This window comes from Chanos chanos, chromosome 4, assembly GCF_902362185.1.
Source record: "Chanos chanos chromosome 4, fChaCha1.1, whole genome shotgun sequence".
Classification (NCBI taxonomy): domain Eukaryota; kingdom Metazoa; phylum Chordata; class Actinopteri; order Gonorynchiformes; family Chanidae; genus Chanos; species Chanos chanos.
In genome coordinates, this window is record NC_044498.1 from 42763608 (window position 1) to 42787921 (window position 24314).

At 42.3% G+C, this 24314-nt stretch overlaps 1 protein-coding gene across 1 annotated transcript; it reads left to right on the forward strand.

Annotated features, from left to right (window-relative positions):
• The first annotated feature begins 533 nt into the window (after window positions 1-533).
• Window positions 534-24314, forward strand: tdrd9 (tudor domain containing 9). The gene is made up of 35 exons (XM_030772615.1): window positions 534-661; window positions 8522-8610; window positions 8864-8928; window positions 9632-9853; window positions 10688-10810; window positions 10901-10981; window positions 11628-11792; window positions 11928-12031; window positions 12123-12245; window positions 12381-12465; window positions 12917-12974; window positions 13495-13599; window positions 13780-13877; window positions 14114-14245; window positions 14905-15064; window positions 15433-15496; window positions 15689-15752; window positions 16187-16231; window positions 16438-16491; window positions 16580-16696; window positions 17289-17396; window positions 17503-17603; window positions 17932-18105; window positions 19081-19192; window positions 19438-19653; window positions 20142-20231; window positions 20334-20606; window positions 20727-20894; window positions 21115-21185; window positions 21459-21568; window positions 21759-21855; window positions 22748-22886; window positions 23109-23227; window positions 23926-23998; window positions 24216-24314. Exons 1-35 carry the CDS (start codon window positions 534-536, stop codon window positions 24312-24314), a joined length of 4032 nt encoding a protein of 1343 aa, XP_030628475.1.

Genomic DNA, 24314 nt, shown 5'->3' on the forward strand with positions numbered 1-24314 from the left:
CAGTAGTGTCAATTCAGGAATATACATGTGCTGTTTCCTTTGACTTCCTTATAAGTCACACCTTGTCTCTTGGAATGTCCTCTTTAAAAGATCTGATAAAGTCAAATTTGTCTTAATCTTTTCGACTATCTTTTAATCCTTTGATCATTACATCTTTTACTGTAAATTGTGTGGTAGTGATGAATTACATGTTTTTTTTCCTAAATACTTTTAAGATACCTATTAATAAAAAAAACTTTTAAATGAACGACTACCATCTGATATAATGTGTCCTCGTTATCTGACAGTTTTATGAAGTTTGCATTACATCTAACATTGACACGTCGCAAATTCATTACCAAAAACATGGGGGGAAATTATGGTTGATTACGCATGCGCTCTAAAGTCGGGAAAAAAAATAGTAACGGTAAATGTAATTTACGTAACTCGGTCGGAAACTCACTTCTCTCGATTAGATGTGTTTGTTTTTTCATTTGCCTCTAAATTTTTAGAAACATAGTATAGTCTATTCGAACTGAGTGGTTATATTTAAAATGAAGCAGGCGGTAACATCTGAGCAGATAGCCGAGTGGTTCACGATCGGGACACAGTTTGCTAGCGTTAGGATCACCGATGAAACCAAAAAAGAGGCAAAGTCGGAGTCTGCCAGTACAACAGAAAGGTACGTAATACTCTCGCATGCAAACTACATGCTAGTTTTCTCGTAGTCACATAGTTTAATAAATACCAGTGGCCGGCGACAGTGCGCTATATGTATTTAGGAGGCATGTTGGCTTGCAAACTTGAGTTTACAGCCATATGATGAGTCAGCTTATTTCGTAGCTGTGAGTAGTGAAGGCCGCAGGAATGTCACAAACAGTTTGCACGGGATTGGAGCGCGAGCACGCGTACTTATATTAATTTACTTATGTTTTAATTGCATGCTGTTTCGAAAAGGTTCCGGTTAATTTAACTGGCTGGCAAACCTCAGTCCTCAAGAAACAAATACACTTGCGAAGTCAGCTGCACGTGGCTCTCTTCGAGACTTTATACGGCTGATAAATATTTAGAAGTTTAAAATAAATGTTAGGTAGTGTATTTGCTTGCTTTAGTATGTGTGGTATGCATTTCATCAGAATATATTGCAAGTGTATTTGCCGGATGTCTGTTATAAATGACCGCAGGGTTTGGCGAGTAAGAATTAGCCTGCGTGTTAGTTCCATTTTTCAATGCAGTCCACTACTTTTGAGATGTTCCCTATCGATTTTGCTCAGACAGATCCTACTGATCAATAACCTACACATAGATTTCTAAATATTACAAGGACACGGTGTACTTTTTAGTAAGTTCTGCAGTAGTGCACATCTTGGGACATCTAACAGAGTCAGTGCCATCACGCGTCCTACGAATTTATTCTAAACCGTTATTCTAAAGTTAGTGCACACATGGCAGCTCCTCAGAATAAACTTAATTTGAGAAAAAAAAGAAACACCTGTATATTTCCTTTCGTTTGTCTCTTTTTTGTGAAAAGCTCGTTGACCCTTGCATTAAAATGATGTGAGCTAGCTCCGGGGAGTGTGTTGACCCCGTTAACAGCGACTGTCATGTTATGACAAGCCTTTGTGTGTCTCTCGCGCTCTGACCTAACGTGACCACACCACTACCTGTCAGCGAGGTGGCACTGTCATAATATGACTATTTTGGTGCTTCGGAGGGTTAGGCAGCACTTCTGTCTTTAAGTTGAGGTGAGAAAATTTGTTTTTGAAGTTCAAAAATTGAACATTTAGACATATAGCATTAATGCAAATTATGGATTTTGCCAAGTAGCAATATAGCATCACGATCTTGATCTACATCACCAATTACTGAACTGACAAAATTCTCCTTAAACATATCAAACCACAGTAGCAGCACTTTTATTCGCACCCTTTATCACAATATTCTGTTTCTTATTGCATGGATTTCTTTAGTTATTTCGGTTACTTAGATTAGTGAAATTAGAATGTTTAGATGGCTGCATATTCTTGTGTAAAGATGTTCATGTTTGATATCAGCTCGTTGCTGATATTTGACAGGCCGAATTGAAGTATTTAGCAAATATCAGTATGAATTTTAACCTAACCCTGCACATAACAAATGCAGATAATAAAAATGGTGTACTTAAAAAGTTTACCAAGTTAATATTTTATTATGCTATGGTAAAGGGGTGTTTTTGAAAAAAGAAAACCCTGCCTGAGGTACCACCTAACACCAAAAAGAAGTGTTGCAATGAGCCCATATATCAAAAAGGGTGACTTTCCACATGAACTTTACAATCTGATTGCCCTTCTCATTTTTTTTAAAGTGAAAAACATGTAGCTAGACGTTTTCTCTGGTAGAACGTGTTTCTCACCCAGTGTCACATCTTTCACAAAGCTAGAAAAAACCCCCCACACATTTTCTGAAAGATGGCTCAGAAAAAAAGAACATTATTGTTCTTGGTTTCTGTAACACTAACTGAGATTTTTGCATCTTTAGCGATGGACTGCTCAGATCCATTGAGATACCATCTTAAAGAATCTTCTCTGTCCGAGTCATATTTTAACTGTTCAGAGTACAGATGTATTCAGTTCCTCCGTTTACTCGAGAAGATTTATCTTCATTGAGTTCCTTTTGAACAATAAAAGCAACAGTGTTGCCCTCAACCATTGGATATGTGTTTGAGGAAAGTATACTGTAGAATCAATTCTTCTCGAAACTCTCTATTGTTTCGCCAGGGTCTAATTATACTGCATCAGTTCAATGTTCTGAGGGAATATTAAAGCTCAAAGACATTTGGTCTCAAGTCATGGAAATCTGGTGCTTTTTTTATGGAGATTTTCTGTCTTCCTACTTTTCTTTGACTACTTCATCGTTTTCTAGTAATACACTATAGTTTGGTTTCTTCAGCATCTAAAGATGAATTCTGTTGGTCCTGGTCACCAGCCGTCATAGGCGTGAACAGTAGTCAGAATGGGCTATGGTAGAGTAGTAGTAGGGCAGATTGCGGTCTCTGTGAACAGAGCCAGGAGCAGGGTCATGCGTGGCACAGTCCACATAACGAGAGATTGTGGGGATCTCTTCTCTTTGGGCCTCTCCGCCGTCGGGTGTGGTCAACATAACAAATCCCTGTTTCGTCTGGCATTGGTTTGCCCAGACTTCGATGGACTGCCGTAGTGAAGGACGCTGAAGAGAGCTATGTCGGTTTGTCTCCTCATCTTCCCTCTGCTCACCTTCTCCTCCCTCCTTCTCCAGGAAATCTGTCAAGACTTGCTTAAAGACTGATACCAGCTGCCAGGGTAGGATCGTGTTACTGGCCAGCACCTCACGAAACCTGAGAGAGAGAGAGAGAGAGAGAGAGACAGATGTGAGAAAGACAGAGAGTGTCAGATTTCCAAGCAATAAATAGAGAAAAGACCTGGATTACGTTAATTAAAATTCATCAATAAAAGCTGCAAGGTTTGCTCCAGTTCGAGGGAAAGAACCATGTTCCTGTCATCTTACAACATGTGATCCCACACCACATAGCCACTTCCTAGTCCCCACACCCCCACAAACACACACTTGTCCTAGTTTTCCCTCCAGAATCATTTGGAGATAATATCATTTTCATTTATAATGTTAATTAGCACAACAAAGAGTCCCGTCTAGTACCGCAGGATGTCTTGGTGCGCTGTGTATGGTTTTATCAGTGATTTCTCTGTGCAGCAGTTGGTGGAGCGTGAGTTATTACTTTGACAGGACTGATGTTCACCATTGTGGAAGAGTGTTATGCCCACAGATTATTCACGCAGGAATTTTTCGCTGTCTGCACCACTGCACACCCCCCTCTCTCGCTCTCGCTTTCTCCATTGCTTTATCGCTCTTTCTCTCCATCTCTCTGTCTCTTTCCCCCTCTCTCCCCTTTTGTTCTCTCTTTCTCTCTTTGGAGCCATTCCATTCATGCAGAAAAGTGTATTTTGACACCCACCATCTCAGATGCTTTAATTACACAGGATTGACATATGCGGTAAAAATAGTTTCCAGCATCTGATTGGTCCCAGTCGTGTCCCCTGATGATGATTAGGGCATGAAGAACGTGGTTTGTGGTTCAATGACCCTCTGTTATCTCAATGTGTTTATTACTGTGCACACAGTTCTTCCTGTAGTCTCCAACCAGAAGCAAATGTTCATGTCTGTCTGTGTGTGTGTGTGTGTGTGTGTGTGTGTTTACCTGCACAGTATTGTTGCAGTCTGGGTTGGATGAATCTGTGCACACAGTAGTTCGAGCTGTCTCCTCTCGGAGGTTGGCATCAGTGACTGTATCTGGGGGTACAGTGTCTGATGCCCAGGTGTGCTGTCTGAGTGTATAGTAGGGTATTGTCGAGATACACGCTCGTGCTCCTCCACGTGCTGGAGCAGCTCTTGCATCAGCGTGCCTCCTGGTGCCACGGCGACGGAGGTTTTGACCGTCGGTGATTTTTGGGAGACCTCCTCATGTCTGGGCTCTTGTAATTTGCCGCGTGTCCATCTCATCCAGCTGAACAGAGGCATGATGGGAGAACTGAGAGACGCTGGGTTTAAGAAGAGAGAACAAGAAGAACAAACGCACATTGAAGGATACATTCTGACCAAAGTGCTAAAATTAAAAGGAGGAAAAAAAAAATTCCTTTTGCTGTCGAAATATGTTTTTATTGAAAAACAGCTTCAGCCTCATGTGATCCATCATAACGAGTACAGGCACACCTGTTCCTGTGAATATGGCCAAAAATACTCACGTTGTCCCCTTATTTTTCAATTATTGTAAAACTGATGAATCAAAAGCTGGTAACAAAGATAAAGGAGCCGTTTTTTGTGAGTCTTTGTGAGTACCTCGCGGTATGTTGACGGGTTTTTTTAATACCCCCCCCAGGCGTCACACAGACACAATCTGGGTATTTCATTCTTTACCCTGCTAGACAGGAATCTGTTGTCCCTGCTGGCTACGCACATGTGTCCGCACACATACGCACATGCTGTCAGGATTTTTTCGGCGGCAGGCTGTGTATGGGGCGATGTTGCTAATCTAGGTCAGAGCGTGTAGCTGAGTGCTGAGATGGCTTAGCCCTGGTGTTCTGTCAGCCAAAGCCCTCCACTCCATTATTCATATAGACATATGATGACATGTTAAACAGTTATGAGAGCATTTTTAAAACTTTATGGTTGAGGGACACTTAACAAAAGAAAAAAAAAACTCTTATAGGATGATATATGAGATCTTTTATTTATTTATTTATTTATTTTAGATGTAGTTTTGAATTCTCTTGTTTTTACAGAACACACACCAGAGAATATTAACTGATGCCGTTTGTATTTTGTGTGAATCTACCAATTTCTTTGGCTGATGGAATGGAATGGATTTTGATTGAGTTAGTTTAGTCGCGAATGCAGGAGTTTGTCCTGTTTCCGTGGTGACCTGAATGTTGCCGGTGATAATCCGATCTCAAAAAATGGATTTTAATATAGAGGGTCGTTGCATCTGCTCCATCTGTTCACAGTACTTGACAGTGTTAACTCAGTGAAGCTGTAGGGAAGATGGCTGAAATAACTGAAAATTCACAAATTAAGGAGAAAAAAGTATTTGAATAGAAAATAGTCGTCTAAACCTCAGAAGTGCATTTATGCAATGGTGAAGCATTGGAGTGAATATGTTAATTTCTGTTCTACACTGATTGTTCTCAGGTATGCAGTATTGATATCCTTTGCTTATTTTGGGATCACACATAGACAGGAGTGAAATATGAGAACAAACAGCTTTCCTTTTGGCTCACACCTGTGGTTCAAACTTGAAGGACCACGCTTACACAGACTCACACACACACACACATACGCACATGTACTGACTCACAGATTCAGAACAGAGAAACACGCGTTGTCTCAGTTTGGACGAGAACCCTCAGTCGTACACTAGCAAGCATAAATAAATAGCTTTAAAAACATTTTCATTGACATTTTCGTTGTCATTTTAGAAAAAAAAATGAGGATTTCTTTTTCCATAACATGTTATCAATGATGAAAGCAACCGCTTACCCAGATTATGACTGAAGTACTCACAGCATTCAAGTCTTAGAGAGAAAGTGTGTGTTGTTCTGTGGGTTTATCAGCAGTAGTGTGAGCGATCATTGCGGCCAGCGTCGATACGTTACGTTATCTTCTCACCCACGGCAGAACATCTCTCATTCATTCGCTGGAGCAGAAGACGGGTCTGGATTACTCCTGGTTTCTTTTTAAGCATTGATGCCTTTCTCTCCTCAGTTTTACCAACATACTTCTGCTCCTCTCCGTGCCGTTTTTTATTTTTTTTTAATTTTTGTTTTGTTTTATTTTACTCTGTCTTACAACTGTCTGATCAGTGCTACACTGTGCGAAATCTCTCCATATTTAATAGTTCCCATCCGCGGTCTTGGAACTTCGAATCTTCGACGTAGAAGTGTGGAAACGGTCTTGTTTTAAACTAGTTTTGTCCTCACACGTATTCATGTTCCGATGATCTGTCTCTCTGCACTCATTCCCACCCTCGTGGCTTTTGGCTCTTTCTCTGCTCTGTTTATTCCCCCCTCTCTCTCTCTCTCTCTCTCTCGCTCTCTCTCTCTCTCTCTCTCTCTCTCTCTCTCTCTCTCTCTCTCTCTCTGGGCTTATGCTAATGTGGCTGACGTCTGTGCCCTCCTTTTCTGTTCTTCCCTCTTCTGCCTTCCTCTCTTTCTAGTTTTTGTTGTTCCTCTTGTTTCTCTGATCCCTGCCTCTCCAGCTGCCTAACTCAGGGCTGTCATCTCACTCTGCTTTGCTAGTGGGGAGGTGGGTCAGAGAGAGAGAGAGAGACAGTAAGGGTGCGAGACAGAACATTTGAGGCCTGATTTGAACAGCCAAATGGAAAGAGAGAGAGATGGAGAAAAATCAAAGAGGATGGCTGATAAAAGGGATCTTCGAGAGACGGCACAATTTTCAAACTCCTGAAAAAATATTTTAACCACGTCAATATTAAGCAATCTTCCACCAGGCTTACGTAAAGGTCACCTACTTTCTCACTGTAGGGTAGGTTTAGCTGATTCTATTTTTAGTGAGAATGAATTGTCTTTTTTTTTTCTTTTTTTTTCCCTCCAAACAGCTCTATTTCTGTGTGAGCTGCTCAGGTCCGCACATGTGAAAAAGACAAAATTTCCGGCCATTACAGGAGGGACCCTGTGAGTGTGCATGCGTGTGTGTGTGTGTGTGTGTGTGTGCGCGTGTGTGTGTGGGCATTGGTCTGTGTTTGTGTAACATGTGGCTCAGAGCTTAGCCTAGATATTATAAGGACAAGCAGCATCAAATAGACCATAACAGGCACAGACAAATGCACGCATGCACTCATGGCTACGTTCTCGAGATTATCCTCTCGCTGTCGCAATGCATTTCCTTATATGACCTCACACACACGCGCACACACACAGTGTTTCTGTAAAGTGTGTTTCATCCTCCTGCAAAAGAAGGAATGGTAATAGTGGCATAGCTTGCACCTTGACAGGATCATGGTCATTGTTCAGAGGAACAGCTTTGTGCCATTGGGAATGTTTCTTTATGATCCTTGAAAAGCCCTGCTGGTGTTTATGTACAGTCTTGTGTTGGATCTGGAGATGTTCATTTCTCCAAAACACAGTCAGGTTTTTAGATGTACAGAACTGCATACTGGACTTTCCTTATTAAAATGAACCCCCACCTCACTGTGTATTCTGTCTACCGTAAGGCAGTTTTTTTCCCCCATTTTTTTTAAACCAGTGTTGCATTGATGTTACTGAGTTTGTGAATGTGACACTTTTTTGGGAAAGCAATGTCACTATTTTTTTTTTTTCTGAGCAGCTGTGACCATGTAAAGATATGTATATTACTTGTATTGTTACCTTTGAAATACTGAGACATCTACAAAAAAAAAAAGGCCAAAAATGTTGCACTGGAATACACTGGAAACAAAGCTGTCAACAGAGAAAGACCTTGCTTAAATCTAAAAACTCACCCCAACCTTGGGAACGTGGACAGTCATGTTCAGTCATGTAAAGTCCTGACCACAGTTGTTCGAGGGTGACGGTGCAGGGATTTGAGCCGTGACTCATGGGTATGGGATGTGTCTGTGCATCTTCAAACAATGCCTCAAGGCACCAAGCCACTGGGCAAGTCTTTACTGAAATGTTTCATTTTTAAAAATGTGCTCGTTGCCGTTATGCATTTTTACAGGATTCTTTGCGCGTTTTTAATTTCGGAAAGGTAATGCACTTTGAAAGAGTTTTGAATGTTTGTGATGACCTCAAGAGACAATTTAATACAACATAACTGCCTTTGATAGACAAACTCTTATTAAAATAACTCTGAAAGATGCTACCTAGTGCTGACGTGAGCCAAGCTGCCGCTCCTTATAAATTTAAAAGTAAATGAATGAATGGCCAGATAAAAGTTAGAGTCTTATTTCTTTACTCTGTAAACTGATTGTCTTGCTGACTAAGCCCTTGCTGTGTGCTGTGCGTGTGTGTGTGTCCAGCCCTGTGAAAACCCCAGCAGAGAGAGGCAGTCCAGAGAAAGATTCGTCAGATGGAGGGATCAGGAGCAGGAAGGCCGCCCTCCTGACCAGTGAGTCATCACCAGACAAGTGTCCCAGGGTGTCCACCGGGATTAGAAACAAACTGACTGATTATGTGAAAGTTATTTGATAGTGCAGGCCAGTGAAAACCAACTTGGTTAATCATGACTACTGTGGTTAGTTTTCACCTCATGATTCTGAAGGCCATTCAGTTTGGATCTACTTATGGGAACTGTGATTCTACTCTTAACTGTCCTATTTTTTATGTGGATTTGGCTCAATTTTTTTGTACTTTAGTTCCAGACACCCCTCCGACACTGGCCTACTATGAGTATCCAGCTCTTCCAATCACCAAAAACCGACAAGAGGTAAGAAAGCACACTGTATGTGCACATGCACGTACACACACACACCCACACACACACAGTAAGACATAGAGTTGCTCATTGTGAAAGACAACTTAAGGTCATGTTGAAGAACCAAAACTACTGCCTTGCTTGTGTTATCGAGGAGATGGACACTCTTGATGAGCTATGAGTCTGTTTTGATAACTCTCTCCTGTTCATGAAATTGGCAACATGATTTTTCTGATTAATTTTTTGAATATTGTTTTGTTCTGTTAAGATAAATTACAGTCTTTTGAAACCTAATCTGTCTTAGAAGACCAGTAATAAAAGATACCGTTTGTTCTTCTGTGTATAAAATGTCCCATCCATCTGGAGATTTTGACAGACAGTTGTTGCACCAGTATCTGTCCTCACTCAAACCTATGCAAACAAACAAATTAAACAGCCATCTTTTAAACGCGTTTAACTTCCTACTAGAATGTTCCACACTCAAGCAAGATGGTCTCAAGATACAATGTCTTTAAAGACAGTTACACAAAGAATCGTCACGTCATGAGACAATAACAATTTAATGTCATTTGTGCAGCAAGTTGTCTCTGTTTGTGAAGCATGAGTCTCCTAGCAGCAACATGTTTGAATGCTGGGCTGCTTTTCCATACATCAGTAATAAAATAATAGGTATCATTTTGTGTGTTTGTGTGTGTGTGTGTGTGTGTTCCTCCAGTTGATCTCCCTCATAGAGAATAACTCTGTGGTGATAATCCGTGGGGCCACAGGCAGCGGTAAGACCACCCTGCTGCCTCAGTTCATACTGGACTACTACAATGAGAGAAACGCTCCCTGCAACCTAGTGGTGACGCAGCCGCGCAAGATCGGAGCCTCCAGCATCGCACGCTGGGTTGCCAAAGAACGCAAGTGCACCCTTGGCAGTCTAGTGGGATACCAGGTACAGGATGGAATACCACTCCTTATGACTGACTGTTCGTCATTCCTACTCATTCGGCAGAGGCATTTCAAAGACCGCCTGTGTCATGGTATCGACTGAGATCTTTCTCTGATGGTAAACCTTTGATCGTATGTAACATTTAATCGAGAATGCTTAGGAAATGAATCTTCAAGCAAAAGCAAAATTCTAAACAGCCAAAGGCACATCTCGGAGATCAAAGAAGGATGTGATCAGGAGGGCGTAGTATTTCTCGAATAGAGTTTGCCTTTTTTAGTTATGTCAAATACCTCCATAGAGGACTGTTTTTTTGGGGGGTTTTTTGTGTGCATATGTTAATGTGAAGCTGCAGTACCAAACTCTCTAAAGTTATCCAGTTAGATATTTAAAAAAAAAAAAAGACTTATCAGTAGACTATGAAGTTAATGTTGACTTAATCTGTCAAATGCAAAGGAGATTTTAGGGGTGTGCAGGTGAACAGTAGGACACACATGATGGCTAACTGCACTATTATTTGGTGGAGAAATAATCACTGTAGCTAACGGTGTTATAGCACATTTGTTCAGTCCTGGGATTTATTTGACAGTAAAAAGCACAAAAAGCCTCCTGCAGAGGGAGAGATGAGAGTCTGGGTGGCCCAGGCTGGAGGGGAATGTTTCTCTGAAGGGTGGTACAGAAATGTCTTCTGACAACTGTTTTTCTGAGGGAAAAAGGATTTGAGTGCATCCAGCTAACACACACGCAAACATGCACACACGCACACGCACACACACAAATACAGCAATACAGTGCATTTCACAAAAAAGAAAAAAAAATTGTGTGTGTGTGTGTTCTCAGGTGGGACTGGAGAAGATGGCAACAGTGCATACGAGGCTGATCTACATGACCACTGGGGTACTGTTGCAGAAACTGGTGGGAGCAAAGAGTCTGACAGAGTACTCCCACATCTTTATAGACGAGGTTGTACACATCACAGAAGTGCACAGCCAAAAATGCCCCCTCCCCTGAAGCAAGGCCATGTTTCTGGAGTGACTTGTGTTTTATGTTCAGGTTCATGAGAGGACAGAAGAGCTGGACTTCCTCCTCTTGGTTGTCAGAAAGCTTTTGCACTCAAATTCCCGCTATGTCAAGGTACACATAGAGACACACACACACACACATACACCAGGGTTTCCGCTAGGATTTTTTCTTGCCGGTCCGGTGTCTGGAAAGAATTTATTTTACCGGACAAACTTACCGGTCATGTTTCAATAACGGTCTACTAATGTGAATATAATGTACACCTAGATGGACGAAAGAATGATGATTTCAAATCAGTTTGACTCCTTAATGAACAGCAATGATTAATTAAAACGAACAGTAACGATTGAGCAAAACCTCAACATTAGCCGCTAAACATGTAGGCTATTGCGAAACATCTGTAATCTGTAACATCTGTAGCCTGTTTAAAAAAAACGCTAGGCCTAAATGGCATATCAAATGTAGCCTATAGGCTACCAGGTAGCATTTTATTTTCTCCTTCTTTTTCGTTGTGGCAAACATATATCAAATATCTCCAGTGTGTCTTTGCACCTGGCAACGCGCATAAGCCGCGTCACTCTCTCCTCCTCCAGGCTGTTTTGCTGTCAAACCCCAAATGTCCTGTTTAGGGATAGCCTTCGTTATAGCGACGGTTTATATGAGTATTATTACCGGACTTTTTGAATTACAGGCTAACGGAAACCCTGACATACACACAGGGTCCAAAACTCACCTTTTTTCTCTCCCTCTACTCCAGGTCATCCTAATGTCAGCCACAATCAATTGTAAGGAATTTGCGGAGTATTTTGGAACGCCGGTCCGTAGCCAGATGAATCCTGCATACGTGTTCGAGGTGGAAGGAACAACCTACACTGTAGATGAATTCTATCTGGATGACTTGAAAAGCATCTTACCCTTTAGAGTAAGACTCTTAATGACTATTCAAGTAGACTTTCGCCCATGACAACGCAACAAGACTGATGACTGATGTAGCAATAATGGAAACAACAGGTATTGCACGATTACGACTGTCATGATAATGATCGTCCTGTGTCAGGTGGAGGCTCTCCAGAGTGCCGAACCTCGCATCAATTCCGAAATGTACAATGTGGCAGTCAGTCTTATACAGAGCTTCGATGAAATGGAGACCAAAGATCAAAGGTCAGAGGTCATGGTATGAATCAGCAACCCTCATCCTTGCCCCCCCCCCTCCCCCCATGTTCAGAAGATGAGTGTGTGAGTGTGTTTTCAGTGGGCGGGCTGAGAAGGAGGAGGCCTTGTCTTTGCCTGAGAGGGGAAGTGTGCTGGTTTTCCTACCTGGTCTCGCTGAGATCCAGTTCATGCAGGAAGCTCTCTCTAAGCTTGTACGCAAGAGGTTAGTGTGTCATTAATTAGAAGTGTGTGTTTGTGTGTGTGTATGTGTGTGCGTGTGTTGTCTTTGTTGTCTGTTTTCTCTTCATCTGTTCACCAGTTTCTTTGTTTTTTGTCGGTGTTTGTGGTGCATTCTCAGACTGCAGGTGTACCCCCTCCACTCCTCAGTCACCTTAGAGGAGCAAAACGGGGTTTTCCTGGTGCCAGTGCCTGGATACAGGAAGGTGACGTGGAGTAAAACCTGTACCATAAGAACTAAAACATTAAACATCCTGTAAAGTTTGTAAAATTACAGCACACTGCCGTTTACAGTCCTCCAGTTGTAATTTGATGTCATATTGTTTGGGAAGCCTTCACTCGTTAAGTCAGAACCAAGGAAGAGAGTTCCATTTTCAGTCAGACAAACTAGCCGATGCCGTAATCATCTGTGTATCACTTCTAGTGTGGTCTACCTCTGCATCTGAGCATTCAACCCAGAGTAGCAGTGTAAAGATCAAGTTTGTGGAATGAAAAAGGAAATTGAAAGAAAAAAACAAACCCTGCTATTATTATTTTGAGAGATTCACATGAGAGAGAATAAAAATGTTGAGAACAGCGTTCAAAGAACAGTTGTTTTTTAAGTGAACCTTTGCTTTCGCTCAAACGGAGTGTGTCTTTTCTTTTATATATCCACAGATCATCCTTTCCACTAACATAGCAGAGAGCTCTGTCACAGTGCCTGATGTGAAGTATGGTGAGACAGTTTTTTAGTGGTCTTTTTCACATATTGCTTTATAAAGTGTTAAATATAGGTGAAATTCTGTCATGGATGATTTCTGTCATAAATAGAAGATTTAGTTGTCTCTCACCCTGTCAAAATGTTGAAGTCTTTAAATGTTCCTTCTGACAAATATCTTGGATAATTTAGACTTGAGATAAATCGATTTTGATGCTGTTACAACAGCTGTTGCAGTAGAGATAAATTACACTGTCCAAAAAATGTTTATACAAGTGTCTTGAAGTAGTTTGATGCACATTTGATTGGTAATGATGGTGACAGCGAATGGTGTCTGTCAAGAAGTCTAGATTAAACTTAGACTAAAACTGAGCTTTGACTCCAGCTTGTATGGCAGGCAGCTTTAAATCCAACAGGCTCATCTGTCTGTGTGACTCGTCAACGCAAAGCCTCTTTTTCATATAAAATAAATTTGTGTATTGAAAGGACAGACTACGGCATGGACGTATTGTTCATGAAATGGATTTGTGTTTAACAGTAATTGACTTCTGCCTGGCACGACACCTGGTCTGTGACAAAGAGACAAATTACCAGTCCCTCTGTCTGACATGGGCATCCAAGACCAGCAGTAACCAGCGGAGAGGTGAAGTCCTTAACAGAGTTACAGTGTTCTCAGACTTGTAGAGAAGGTTTTAGAGCTGCAGTACTTTATCCGCTGAGGTGACCCCACAACTAGTAACTTAACTCACATCTGACGTGTGATACTTGAACTTTTTCTGTTTTCTATCTTTATTTTCTTTTTTTTTTTACCGCGCCCTCTCAGGACGTGCTGGCCGGGTGTCTAAAGGTTACTGTTATCGCCTGGTGACTAAAGAATTCTGGAAGAATGAAATCCCAGATTATGTCATTCCTGAAATGCTGGTAAGAATCCTTGTTCTGAGATCTGCATTATTTTCTCCCGTCTCTTCGTCCTTGCCTCAGAATCCGTGTGAAGGAGGTTAAGATTTTAGATGAAAACCTAGAGAGGACACAGAGTGTACTTTATAAAGCTTATTATTAGCACAAGCCCACATGTACTGTTTTGTATTTGCAGTGTGATCCCGTTTGTTCGTTCAGAGTGTAACTGTGCATGCTTTTGTGTGTGTGTGTGTGTCCAGCGTTCCCCACTGGCCAGTATCATGTTGAAGGTGAAGTTGCTGGATATGGGGGACCCTCGTTCTCTCCTGTCGAGTGCCCTCTCTCCCCCAAATCTCAACGACATTGAGAGAACTGTCCTACAGCTGAAGGAGGTGGTGCATCGTGTGTGTGTGTGTGTGTGTGTGTGTGTGTGTGTGTGTGTGTGTGTGTGTGTGTGTGTGTTGGATATGGATGGTATGTTCAGTAAACCTGGGCACTGGTTAATAGAGAGATACTCATTTTGAATCTCCAAATTATAATTGTAAGGATTTAGTTAATATTTTTGTATGGTAAACACCAGATGTGAAATCAAGTTTAGGGATAAATTCCTTCAGATGTTTGTTCAGTTCATAGAATTCATTGCTCCTTTTGTTTCCTTTTGGCCAGTTCACTTTCAAAAGCCCTTCAAAATATGCATTTCCCACACTTCATTTCCTTACACTGGTTATGTTCATTATACAAGCATACTACACCAGTCACAGTTAACTAGTTAGATATTGGCTCCCTTACCTTAGCTACCATACGTATGGCATAGTCTGCTATACAGTGTGCTGTAGCCTAGCCCAGGGAATGGTGCTGCTGGCAGTGTGGGGGGAAAAATGACATTTTGTCACTGAAAGTAGCATTAGTAAGATCCTAATAATGCCCATTCTCACTGTCTGAATGTATTGGGAGTTGGAAGTGAGTTTTGAAGGCAAACTGATTTGTCTTTGGGACTGACTGACTGGCTCTGGATGAGATGTTTGTGTGTGTGTGTGTGTGTGTTGTGTAGATGGGTGCCCTGTCTGTGCGGAGCAGCAGCGAGAAGCGTTTTGACGGAGACTTGACGTTCCTGGGTCGTGTTTTGGCTCACCTGCCCGTTGACCTCTACCTGGGGAAGATGGTTGTTTTGGGCCATGTCTTTGGCTGTTTGGAGGAGTGCCTAATCATCGGCAAGCTCTCCATAAAAGCAGATCATTTAAGCTAAATCAGAGCTAGCAAAAGAAGCTACAGTCATATGTACCAGTATGGGTAAACTATGCCCAAAAGCTGTTTGTTTAAGCTAATATACTGACGTATGTAATCTGTGTGCAGTGCTACAACTAATATTTTAATTCAAACAAATAGATTCACTCACTGATATATTTAAGCTGTGTACAAGGCTGCATCTGATACGACATGTTTCTGTTTTGTGCATAGAGCATTGTTTAAAAATGTCCATGCTACTGCTGAGAATGGATTTGGTGTGTTTTGTAAAACATTATGACTTAAGCATGTCTTGAAAAATGTATGACTATTATGCTTCCTCTCTCCCTTTCAGCTGCGGCTCTCTCTCTAAAGAGTTTCTTCTCCATGCCGGCGTTACAGCAGCTGGCAGGCTACCGGTGAGTAGGGTTTTTTTTTTTTTTTTTTAACCCTCTCTTGCCTTGCCAACGCAGAGCGGGTTACTACAGTAATGTCTTCCGTTGCAGTGTGATATTTGTGGAGTGTTTGTTTCTTGCTGTTGTTTCTACTGTGATTTGTCATGTTAGGTGATACTGTGTCATGTCTCTCATGTCATCCATATGACAACACAGGAGCAAGCTGACGTTTGCACAAGGTGTCCCCAGTGACTCTGTTGCCTTCGTCAATGCATTCAAGGTAGGAGTGTAAGCAGAGACCGATAACATGCATTTAATGACAGACTCCCTCATGTTAGTTCTCACTCTACTCCCCTGTCTCGTCCCCAGTCAACAAATGATTTGGTCCTTGCTTAGACAGACAAGATCTTGCTTAATAGGGACAATACTGTGACATGAATTGATTGCTGTCAGTCACTCTGTCCCTCTGCTCTGGGGTCATGGAGCACACATGAAAAGGAAGTACATTTCACTATGTGAGACTGGTAATCGGATTATTATTAGTTTCCTTCAAACCAGCTAAACATGACTGGAGGGGAATAAAGTAAAAATGTTGTGAATGTGCGTGTATGAGTAGTTGTTTGGAAACAGGTGTGTCTAGATTTGTGATAATTTTCATTTAAGAATTTCTTTATCTTACTGTGAGCATGTAAGTGTTATTTCTTTGTGCCTAAGGCTTGGCATACTTCCAGGAGTAAAGGGGAACTGAGACATCCAAAGGTGAGTCTGGGACTTGGTTTTTGGTGCAGTGTTGTACATTTATGATGTCATCTTTGTCCAGAGCTGCATGCATATCTGGAACATTCAGTAACTTGAGGGTGGCAGTGTTCTAACCAAGTGGTGAATCTCTGGAATGCTTCTAAATTAAGAGTACAAAATGTGTTTGCTAAGATATGTGTATTTATTTATTTGTTTGTTTATTTTAGGACGAACTAGAGTGGGGCAAAGAGAACTGCATTCAGATCAAAAGAATCAGAGAGGTAAAAGGCTAGACACACACACATGCACACACACACACACACACACACACACAGAACTCTTTCTTCATCAAACTGTTTTGAACTGTAGGTGGCTGAGCTGTTTGAGGACTTGAAAAAGCGTGTGTCCCAGTTCAACATGGAAGTGAGTGAGAGCTCTACACCAGTGGACTACACCAGTGTGAACAAGCAGAGGTTCATCCTGCAGGTAAGTGAAGAAAAGCAATCTCACCACACACAGGCCTTTGTCAGCTTCTGATAATGAAAGACTGCTCCATGCACAGAAGTGTTTTATCTTTTCCAAACTTCTCCTCCTATTGTGACAAAAAAGAAATATTCCATCGGAACTTTAAATTACTACTCTAACCTGTCATGATAGAAAGATGGAGAATTTACCACTGTTCTGTCAACAGTATGACGGGCAGAGATGAAGTCCACTTTAAAGTTGGTCACAGGCAAAAAAGAAGGTGTGATTGAGAAGCGAATATCTTAAATTCTCATTTTTTTCACTGATGTGTTTCCTGAGTGAAGAACAGTTAATCTTCCCAGTTCTCTTCCCAAGATGGTTTGAAAATGTTTTTTGAGTCTCTAAATCCTGCTTCTCTCTAATATTCAGGTCCTATTTGTTATCAAGTGTTCCAATATAGTATAACACAAAACCTAAAATAATGAACCGGACACACACTACTAGATTAGGGGATTATTGGCAGAAAAGCAATGTTTTACACAATGTTATTTCTGTTATAGTCTCTCAGATGTACTTATTCCCTGTTGTGCATGTTTCTACCATTCTTTGTTAGGTTGTCATTGCTGGAGCATTCTACCCAAACTACTTCATTCAGGGAGAGATTGATGAAGAGATGGCATCCAAGGAGCTTTCAGGACACGATCCCAGAACTACCGTAATGGTATTGTGTCATGGATTTAGTGGACAAAATAGAAAGTTTTCTGGACAACTTAGGGTCAATCGATTTCAAATGATCCTTATTTGACACCCCCCCCCCCCCCCCGCAGGTTCGGAATCTCCCTCAGTTTGCTTTTCTGTACTACAAGCAGCTGCAGTCTCTGTTCAGGCAGTGTGGCCAGGTCAAATCCATCGCCTTTGATGGTTCCAGGTGATCATTTCTCCCACAAGGCTGTAATGAACATGGGTGACAAGAAGTCTCTCCACTTGTTGCCCTCACTTCTTAAGCAGGGGGTGATTTTAACATAAGTAGCAGACACTGTATCTGCTGTCAGCCAGTGCGAGACCACAGTGTTTGGTTGATAGGAAAACAGAACTCCGCCTGTGTAAGACTGGATTTGGGCACCCCTGGCATAGAACCAATAATTCTTTTGAAGTTAAATAAAAGTACTGAACAAAATTTGAATAACTTGTATTTTCTTTGATGAGTGTCTGTCCATCCTCTGTGAGCCGAACCTGTGCTTTTCTTTTCTGTTTAGGGCGTATGTTGAGTTTTACCGGACGTTGGCGCGTGGCTCTGGCGTTTTGCCGGAGGTTTCTCTGGCCCTGCTCTTGTCTCAGCAGAGGCTGCCTCTCCACCTGCTCGTGCATCGAACAGATGAGGTGGAGGCCAAAGCAGGGGACAAGACAGTCACCCACCTGAGATATGCACGGTACAAACCCTCGCGCTGTCTCACAAACACCCCCTCCCACACATTTTCGGTTATTACACAAGCAGCGCATTATCACATTTCATGTTGGCATAATGATTTAGACAGTCAATTTGCACATTAACAAGGGAGCATATGACTCACCTGAGGATGTCAGTGTTTTATGTTTGTTATACTGTTAGAGCAGAAATTCACCCTCTGGGCATATCGGCCCATATTGTTTCAGTTGCCAGCTGAGTTAGAATTCTAAGTAGCCCATATGTCAGAAGGTTTTATCTCCCCCTTAAAATTCAGGTGAGATATGGCAACAGTGAGTGGATTGAACTGTTTGTTACAACTCCATATAAAGTTCTCATACTATGTCAGTCAATACGGTCAGTGTGTCAGGGGAAACATGACCAGTATGATACGAAAAACTCTTCTTAGTTCACACACCAGTCCAACTTATGAGCCGTGACACACCTGGAACAGTGACCAGGAGCAAGTTTCATAGCATAACGTGTATAACACATGGCTAGCAGCCTCTCTGTCCTGAATAGTCTGGGAGAGACGCCCCCAACAGGTCACAGATAGCAAAACTCTGACACCACAAAAAACAGTCTCTGACAGGCCCAGGATAAAAATAATTAAAAACGACAAAAAAAAAAAGCAGCTTTCCGTAACACATAGCTGATGCAATTGTCTGGTGTTTTTTGTATAGCTGAGTTGACTGAAGTTCAGTGCTAGATTAGGTTACATGGTTGGAATGGGGCATGTTCTGCTGTGTGAGCACAGCTGTCTTATGGTCTGTCCTGATGCAAGTGGACGCTGGCACTTGTCACTCAAGTCCAGCTGACATCTCATTGAATCAGAGCATGTCAGATGTCAGAGGGATCTGAGGTAGAAGCTGAATGTCACAGTAAGATTTGACAGAGACACATTCCAACCTGACTGATGTGGGGTTTTTTTTTTTTTTTTGGTCTTACTTCTACGTTTCAGGGTCAATGTGGATTTTCAGAACCACTCTGTGTACCCAGTTGGAGTTCTGAGCAGTACTGTTGACCCAGAGAAACTGCCCACGAACAGAGTCTTCATTGTCAACATCACAGAGGTCAGAAGCAGCAGATGTGTATTAAAGAAGTCCACTGAGAATGGTTTGGTTTGGTCTGGTTTGATTTTGTTTTGTTTGGATCACGCTTTTAGCGGTGGTGGAAAGAATGGGTGATTTAACCAGTCCTCCAATTTGTTACACGGGGTCTTTGAAATGGATAATGTGCATGAATTAACATGTCCTGTATTTCTGCTCTGCTGGCGTTTTTATAAGCTCTCTGAATGAAGACATCTTTCATTTTGCAGGTGGTGGAAGTGGGTCATTTCTGGGGTTTCCAGGCCGACGAGGCGAGTATAGCGAAACAGACCCAGCTGACGGCGGCCATTAACATGCGGGAGCTGCATCCTGTCCCAGAGTCCCTGTACCCCAACCTTTTGTGCCTGGCCCCCTTCATCGACACCCACGAGCCTGGCAACTATTTCAGAGCCAAGATACTGCATGTGCTTGGAAACCTGGTGGAAGTAAGGACATATATGCACACGCACAAACACATACAAGAGCACAGTTTCTTAGAGGTTCCATCATAGAAACATGATCACAGCTTGGACTCTGTGTGTGTGTGTGTGTGTGTGTGTGTGTGTGTGTATTGGGATGGGTGAGTGGGATGAGTGGGTGAGTGGGATGTGTAGTCTTGTTTTTAGGTTTTTTTTTTTTTGTTTGTTTGTTTTGATTAATACGCTTCAAAACACACTGAATCAAACCAACCAACACATCGCAATAAATACCACCAAAAGAATGAATGAAACACGGAAAAGGTTGCAACAATATTCTGTGTCCTATTTTTGTACTTTATAAAATATCCCCCATTTACTTGAACATTCTCTGTTTTACCCCTTGTGGATGCTGTTATCTTCCATAAACTATAATGGAGAGGACTAGATTCATCGAAGATTGAAAAACCTCGGGGCACAGACATAAAATATAAAATGGCACCATTCCATTTTTGCAGGTAATCTTTGTGGATTTTGGGAATTGCTCCAGAGTTCCTTGCAGCAGTCTGAGGGAGCTTCCGGCTGACCTGCTGTCTCCGCCCTTTCAGGTACCGCGTCGGAGTCTTTCTGTTTGTGTGCTTGGGAATTGTAGTTTTATAGCTTGGTTCTCGGTGGGTGCTGGTGACACGACAATGCGCCGGCTCCCGCAGGCTCAGGAGTTTCGCATCGCCGGGATGAGGCCGTCGACTCAGTCTGTGATTTTTGGAGACCAGTGGAGCAGTCGTGCCCGCAACCGTTTCATAACGTTGGTGAACCCTTCTTCAGCGTCCCAGCACACCTTCATCGTGTCCCTCTACTCCATCCTGCACGGTGTGATGCACGTCGACCTCTTCGTCACCACGGATACGGGCGAAGTCAGCTTGGCCGACATCATGGTGCAGGAAGGCCACGCCCGTAAAGCTCCCGAGAGCTTTGAGTCTCAGGTAATGCTGCTGTCATAGTAACGAGGTTATAAATGTCTTGTTTTATGCTCCAAATACTTTTTGTTTTTGAATGTCATCTTGTATGTGTACATGTGTGTGTGTGTGTGTGCGCGCTTACAGCAGAGTCATGGAGTGTTGATGTCACTGTACCAAGACCTTCAAGATGGCACTTATACACCCAACTCCACCAGCAGTTCCTGGAAGAACCAGAAAGAGGAGGAAAAACGGGTCATCAATAGTCTCCTGGAGGCGTTCTCCAGAACCAGTCACAGCGCCCCCAAGATCAGGGTACCCATAATTCCCCTCACCACGGCTCATCTCACAGACGACAAAAATATGACCCATGCTGTATTGAAACTCCCTGTCTCGAGAGAGAGACTAACAAGGGAGCTCATGGCATTCAGTTAAACAAGAACCCAGAGGATCAGATGGAGGTGCTCATCAGTTCCTAAAATATGAAGAAGAGCGATATGACTGTTGATTTGTGTTTTGTTCTACATTCTCTTAGGTTCCTGTGCATGGTCCTATGAGTCCTCACAGAGTCAAGTTCCACAGCATGTTTAGTGTCTCCCAGTACAGGTGAATTAGTGTTTGGCTGAAATGTATTGACAAAGTGTAATTACAGAACAGCTGCTGTGGATACTGTGTTTTTTTTTTTTCTAAAGCATTTCAAACATTGTTTTAAGTATTCAGTATCACTGAATAAATGTAATATGATGAAGTTTTTCCTCAAAGTACTCTGTTTTCTCAGGACGGGAGTGGAATGAATTAAGACTGTGATTTATATAAGGGACAGTGTTAAGCAGAATTGTTTTTGTTTGTTTGTTTATTTGTTTATTTGTTTGTTTACAGGTCAGTTGCTATAGAGAAAGACAGCATTAACTCTGTACTGGTGAATGAGAATCCACAGGACAAATATGAGAGGTTACTGGTGGCTGGATCTGTGTCTCTCAGCTCCTCAGGTGAAATGTCTGTCTCATACATACATACATACATTCATACATACATACATATGCATAAGCACACTATGTTGGTTCTTGTGCTATTCCTTGTTGGTAATGCTGAGTTGTCTCTGTCTATGACACCCCCTCCCTTCTTTATAAGCAGGTGAAATGTCACTGTGTGCATGTGTGTGTTTGCATGTGTGTGCAGGTTCAAAACTTATGCTAAAGGAGACCACACTGATGCCTCACATACCTGGTCTGCCTGCTCTCATCACTATGCTCTTCACTCCCGTCATGGAGTTACGGTATCGGTTACCATGGAGACAAAGCGCAATAGCATCACTCTAAAGTCATTTATTAGTCACGCCACAAACCTCCAGGTCACTTTATGAATATCATATCCATATCATGCTAATGATGCATATTCATTAGTCAGCAAACTTATCATTACAGCTTCTTCCGTCTCTTAAGGCTGATTTATACTTCTGCGTGGGCTCTATGCGGAGCCTACGACGTAGCCCTACGCGCGTGGCCTGCGCCATTGTGAGCGTTCATACTTCTGCGTTTGCAGTGGGATTTCTATGCCACCGTGTTGATTTCCTCGTGCATTACAAACCATGGAGTAATGTTGAATAAAAAGTTGGAATTTAGTCATTGCACAGCAATATCTGTAAAACAAGTTTTGCGTTTAAAAGACTAGTTTCTTTGGGGGACAAACAAACGGAGCTCTCAAAATAACGAGCGTTCAGTTCGCCGTTTGCTGAAGATTTTCAGTCGCGACTGAAACTGAGTGGATCCTGTTGGAGTTGGAGCTAATAAATGTTGAACAGCAGTTACTTTTGCTGAAATAACTGCAGCACAGAAAAGAGAGAAGACATCGGAGGAGATGGTGTGTACGACCATTGAACCGATTGAGCAGAAGGAGGGTGATCCTACCAAGCGGACCAATCACAGTTGTTGCGGTCTGTTTCGACGCGCTTCGCAGCGACGCGTAGTTACATTTCTAGGGAGGTGCGCGTCAGGCTACGGCGTAGGCCGTAGATTCGACGCAGAAGTATAAATTGGGCTTTACTGTACCATTTGAACTTTTTGATACATTCTGAATCATGAAAGCTGTGATTGCTAGGTCATAAACTGGTCTAGCATGTTCGGAAAAGACTGTTAATGTGTGTGGTGTTTGTCAAACCCTGTTCTCAGCACGAACGAGGAGAGGACGTGTTTTACGGGAGCCCTCTGTGGTCTGGGCTGGAACCCCAGCACCGGTGACCCTGTGCTTCCAGAGCATGACATCGTGCTGTCGTTTGACGTCACGTTTGACGTGGAGGACATCACTGAGGTGACTGCCACACGAGTCTGTTTGTTCACAAGTGTATGGAAGCTTCATGCAAATTTATAGAAGTTGTGGACGTGTACACACACACACACACACACACACACAAGGAGTATTTATATCTACATTTATTTGTAATCGATTGGACTCATAAGGTGCACCCGCTGTATTTCATATGAAGTGGTGTAATACTCTGTCTTGCTTTTTCTTTCTCTCTTTTTCCGTCAGATTAATGCTCTCAGAGCCGCTGTCAACAGGTTGGTGTGCGAGGGGCCGAATGGCGTTCTGCACCTGGGGCCCGAGAGGATCAGGACTCTGCAGGAGGATGCACGCGAACGCCTGATCAGGTACACCCGCGCCTCTCAGGTTTACCCCCTCCCCCCTCTCCACTGACACAGCAGACCCCGTGCTGAAAGACGAGCCCCACTGAAGGCCACATCTGATTGTCCGTAACCTCGAAACTAAGGGTGTTTCTTCACTAATCTCCGCTTAAAAAAGCCCAGAGGAAAGTTTAGATATCGATATTTGTGGCGATGTTCTTATCGCGTGCGTTTTCACTTCTCCTTCCCAATTCATTCATTTCACATAAATTCATAAATTTAACTGTCATTCAAACAACCAAACTGACGCCTGGTCCAAACAGTTGTAACTCTGTGATACATGGAATATGGAGTCTTGACAAAGAGTTTTTTTGTGAATTATAATTGTGAAGAATTGACCTCTGGTTGGAGGATGATGGGAAATTTAAGCTCGTGTAATGGTAGATAATGCGGTGCTTTGGAGAACCGTGCAGTGTAAAACACGTTGCTTGCCTGAAGGCAAAAAAAATCTTATCATAGTTCTATCATGAAATGGTGGCTCTGGAAAATTTGTCCATGAAGGTTGTGAATGCCATGCAAAAATAAACTGAATTTTTAAACTTGGCTGAGAACAGGAATCTTAATGAGAATGCTCAACCCACAACATCTCATGAAAGACCAGCCTGGTACAGGCTATGCATGGCACTGAAAGACTTGTATATATACATATACTGTATTTGTTCCAGGCTGTTCACCAAGTCTCCTCCCAGAAAAGAATGCATCCCTGCATTCCATGAGAATCCCAAAAAATGGAACCAGGTGATTCTTTGCAGATTATTATTATTACTCTGCCTCACTGATTACAACTAAACACTGCCTGTAACTTTATAAGTTATGCAGTTTTGGAATTGCTTGTGCTTTTTTTGTGTTTTCTGGGATTTTAGCTTTCTGTGGATTGACATTAATACTAAATGTGTTTGTGTGTGTGTGTGTGTATGTGTGTGTGTGTGTGTGTTTGTCTATGCGTGTGACTCAGGTTGACCCATCTCTTCAAATGAAGGTTCCACAAAAGTTTGATGGGAAGAGCAGAAATGTTTGTTTCATCCTGCACCCTGTCACACTCCTGGACATATAA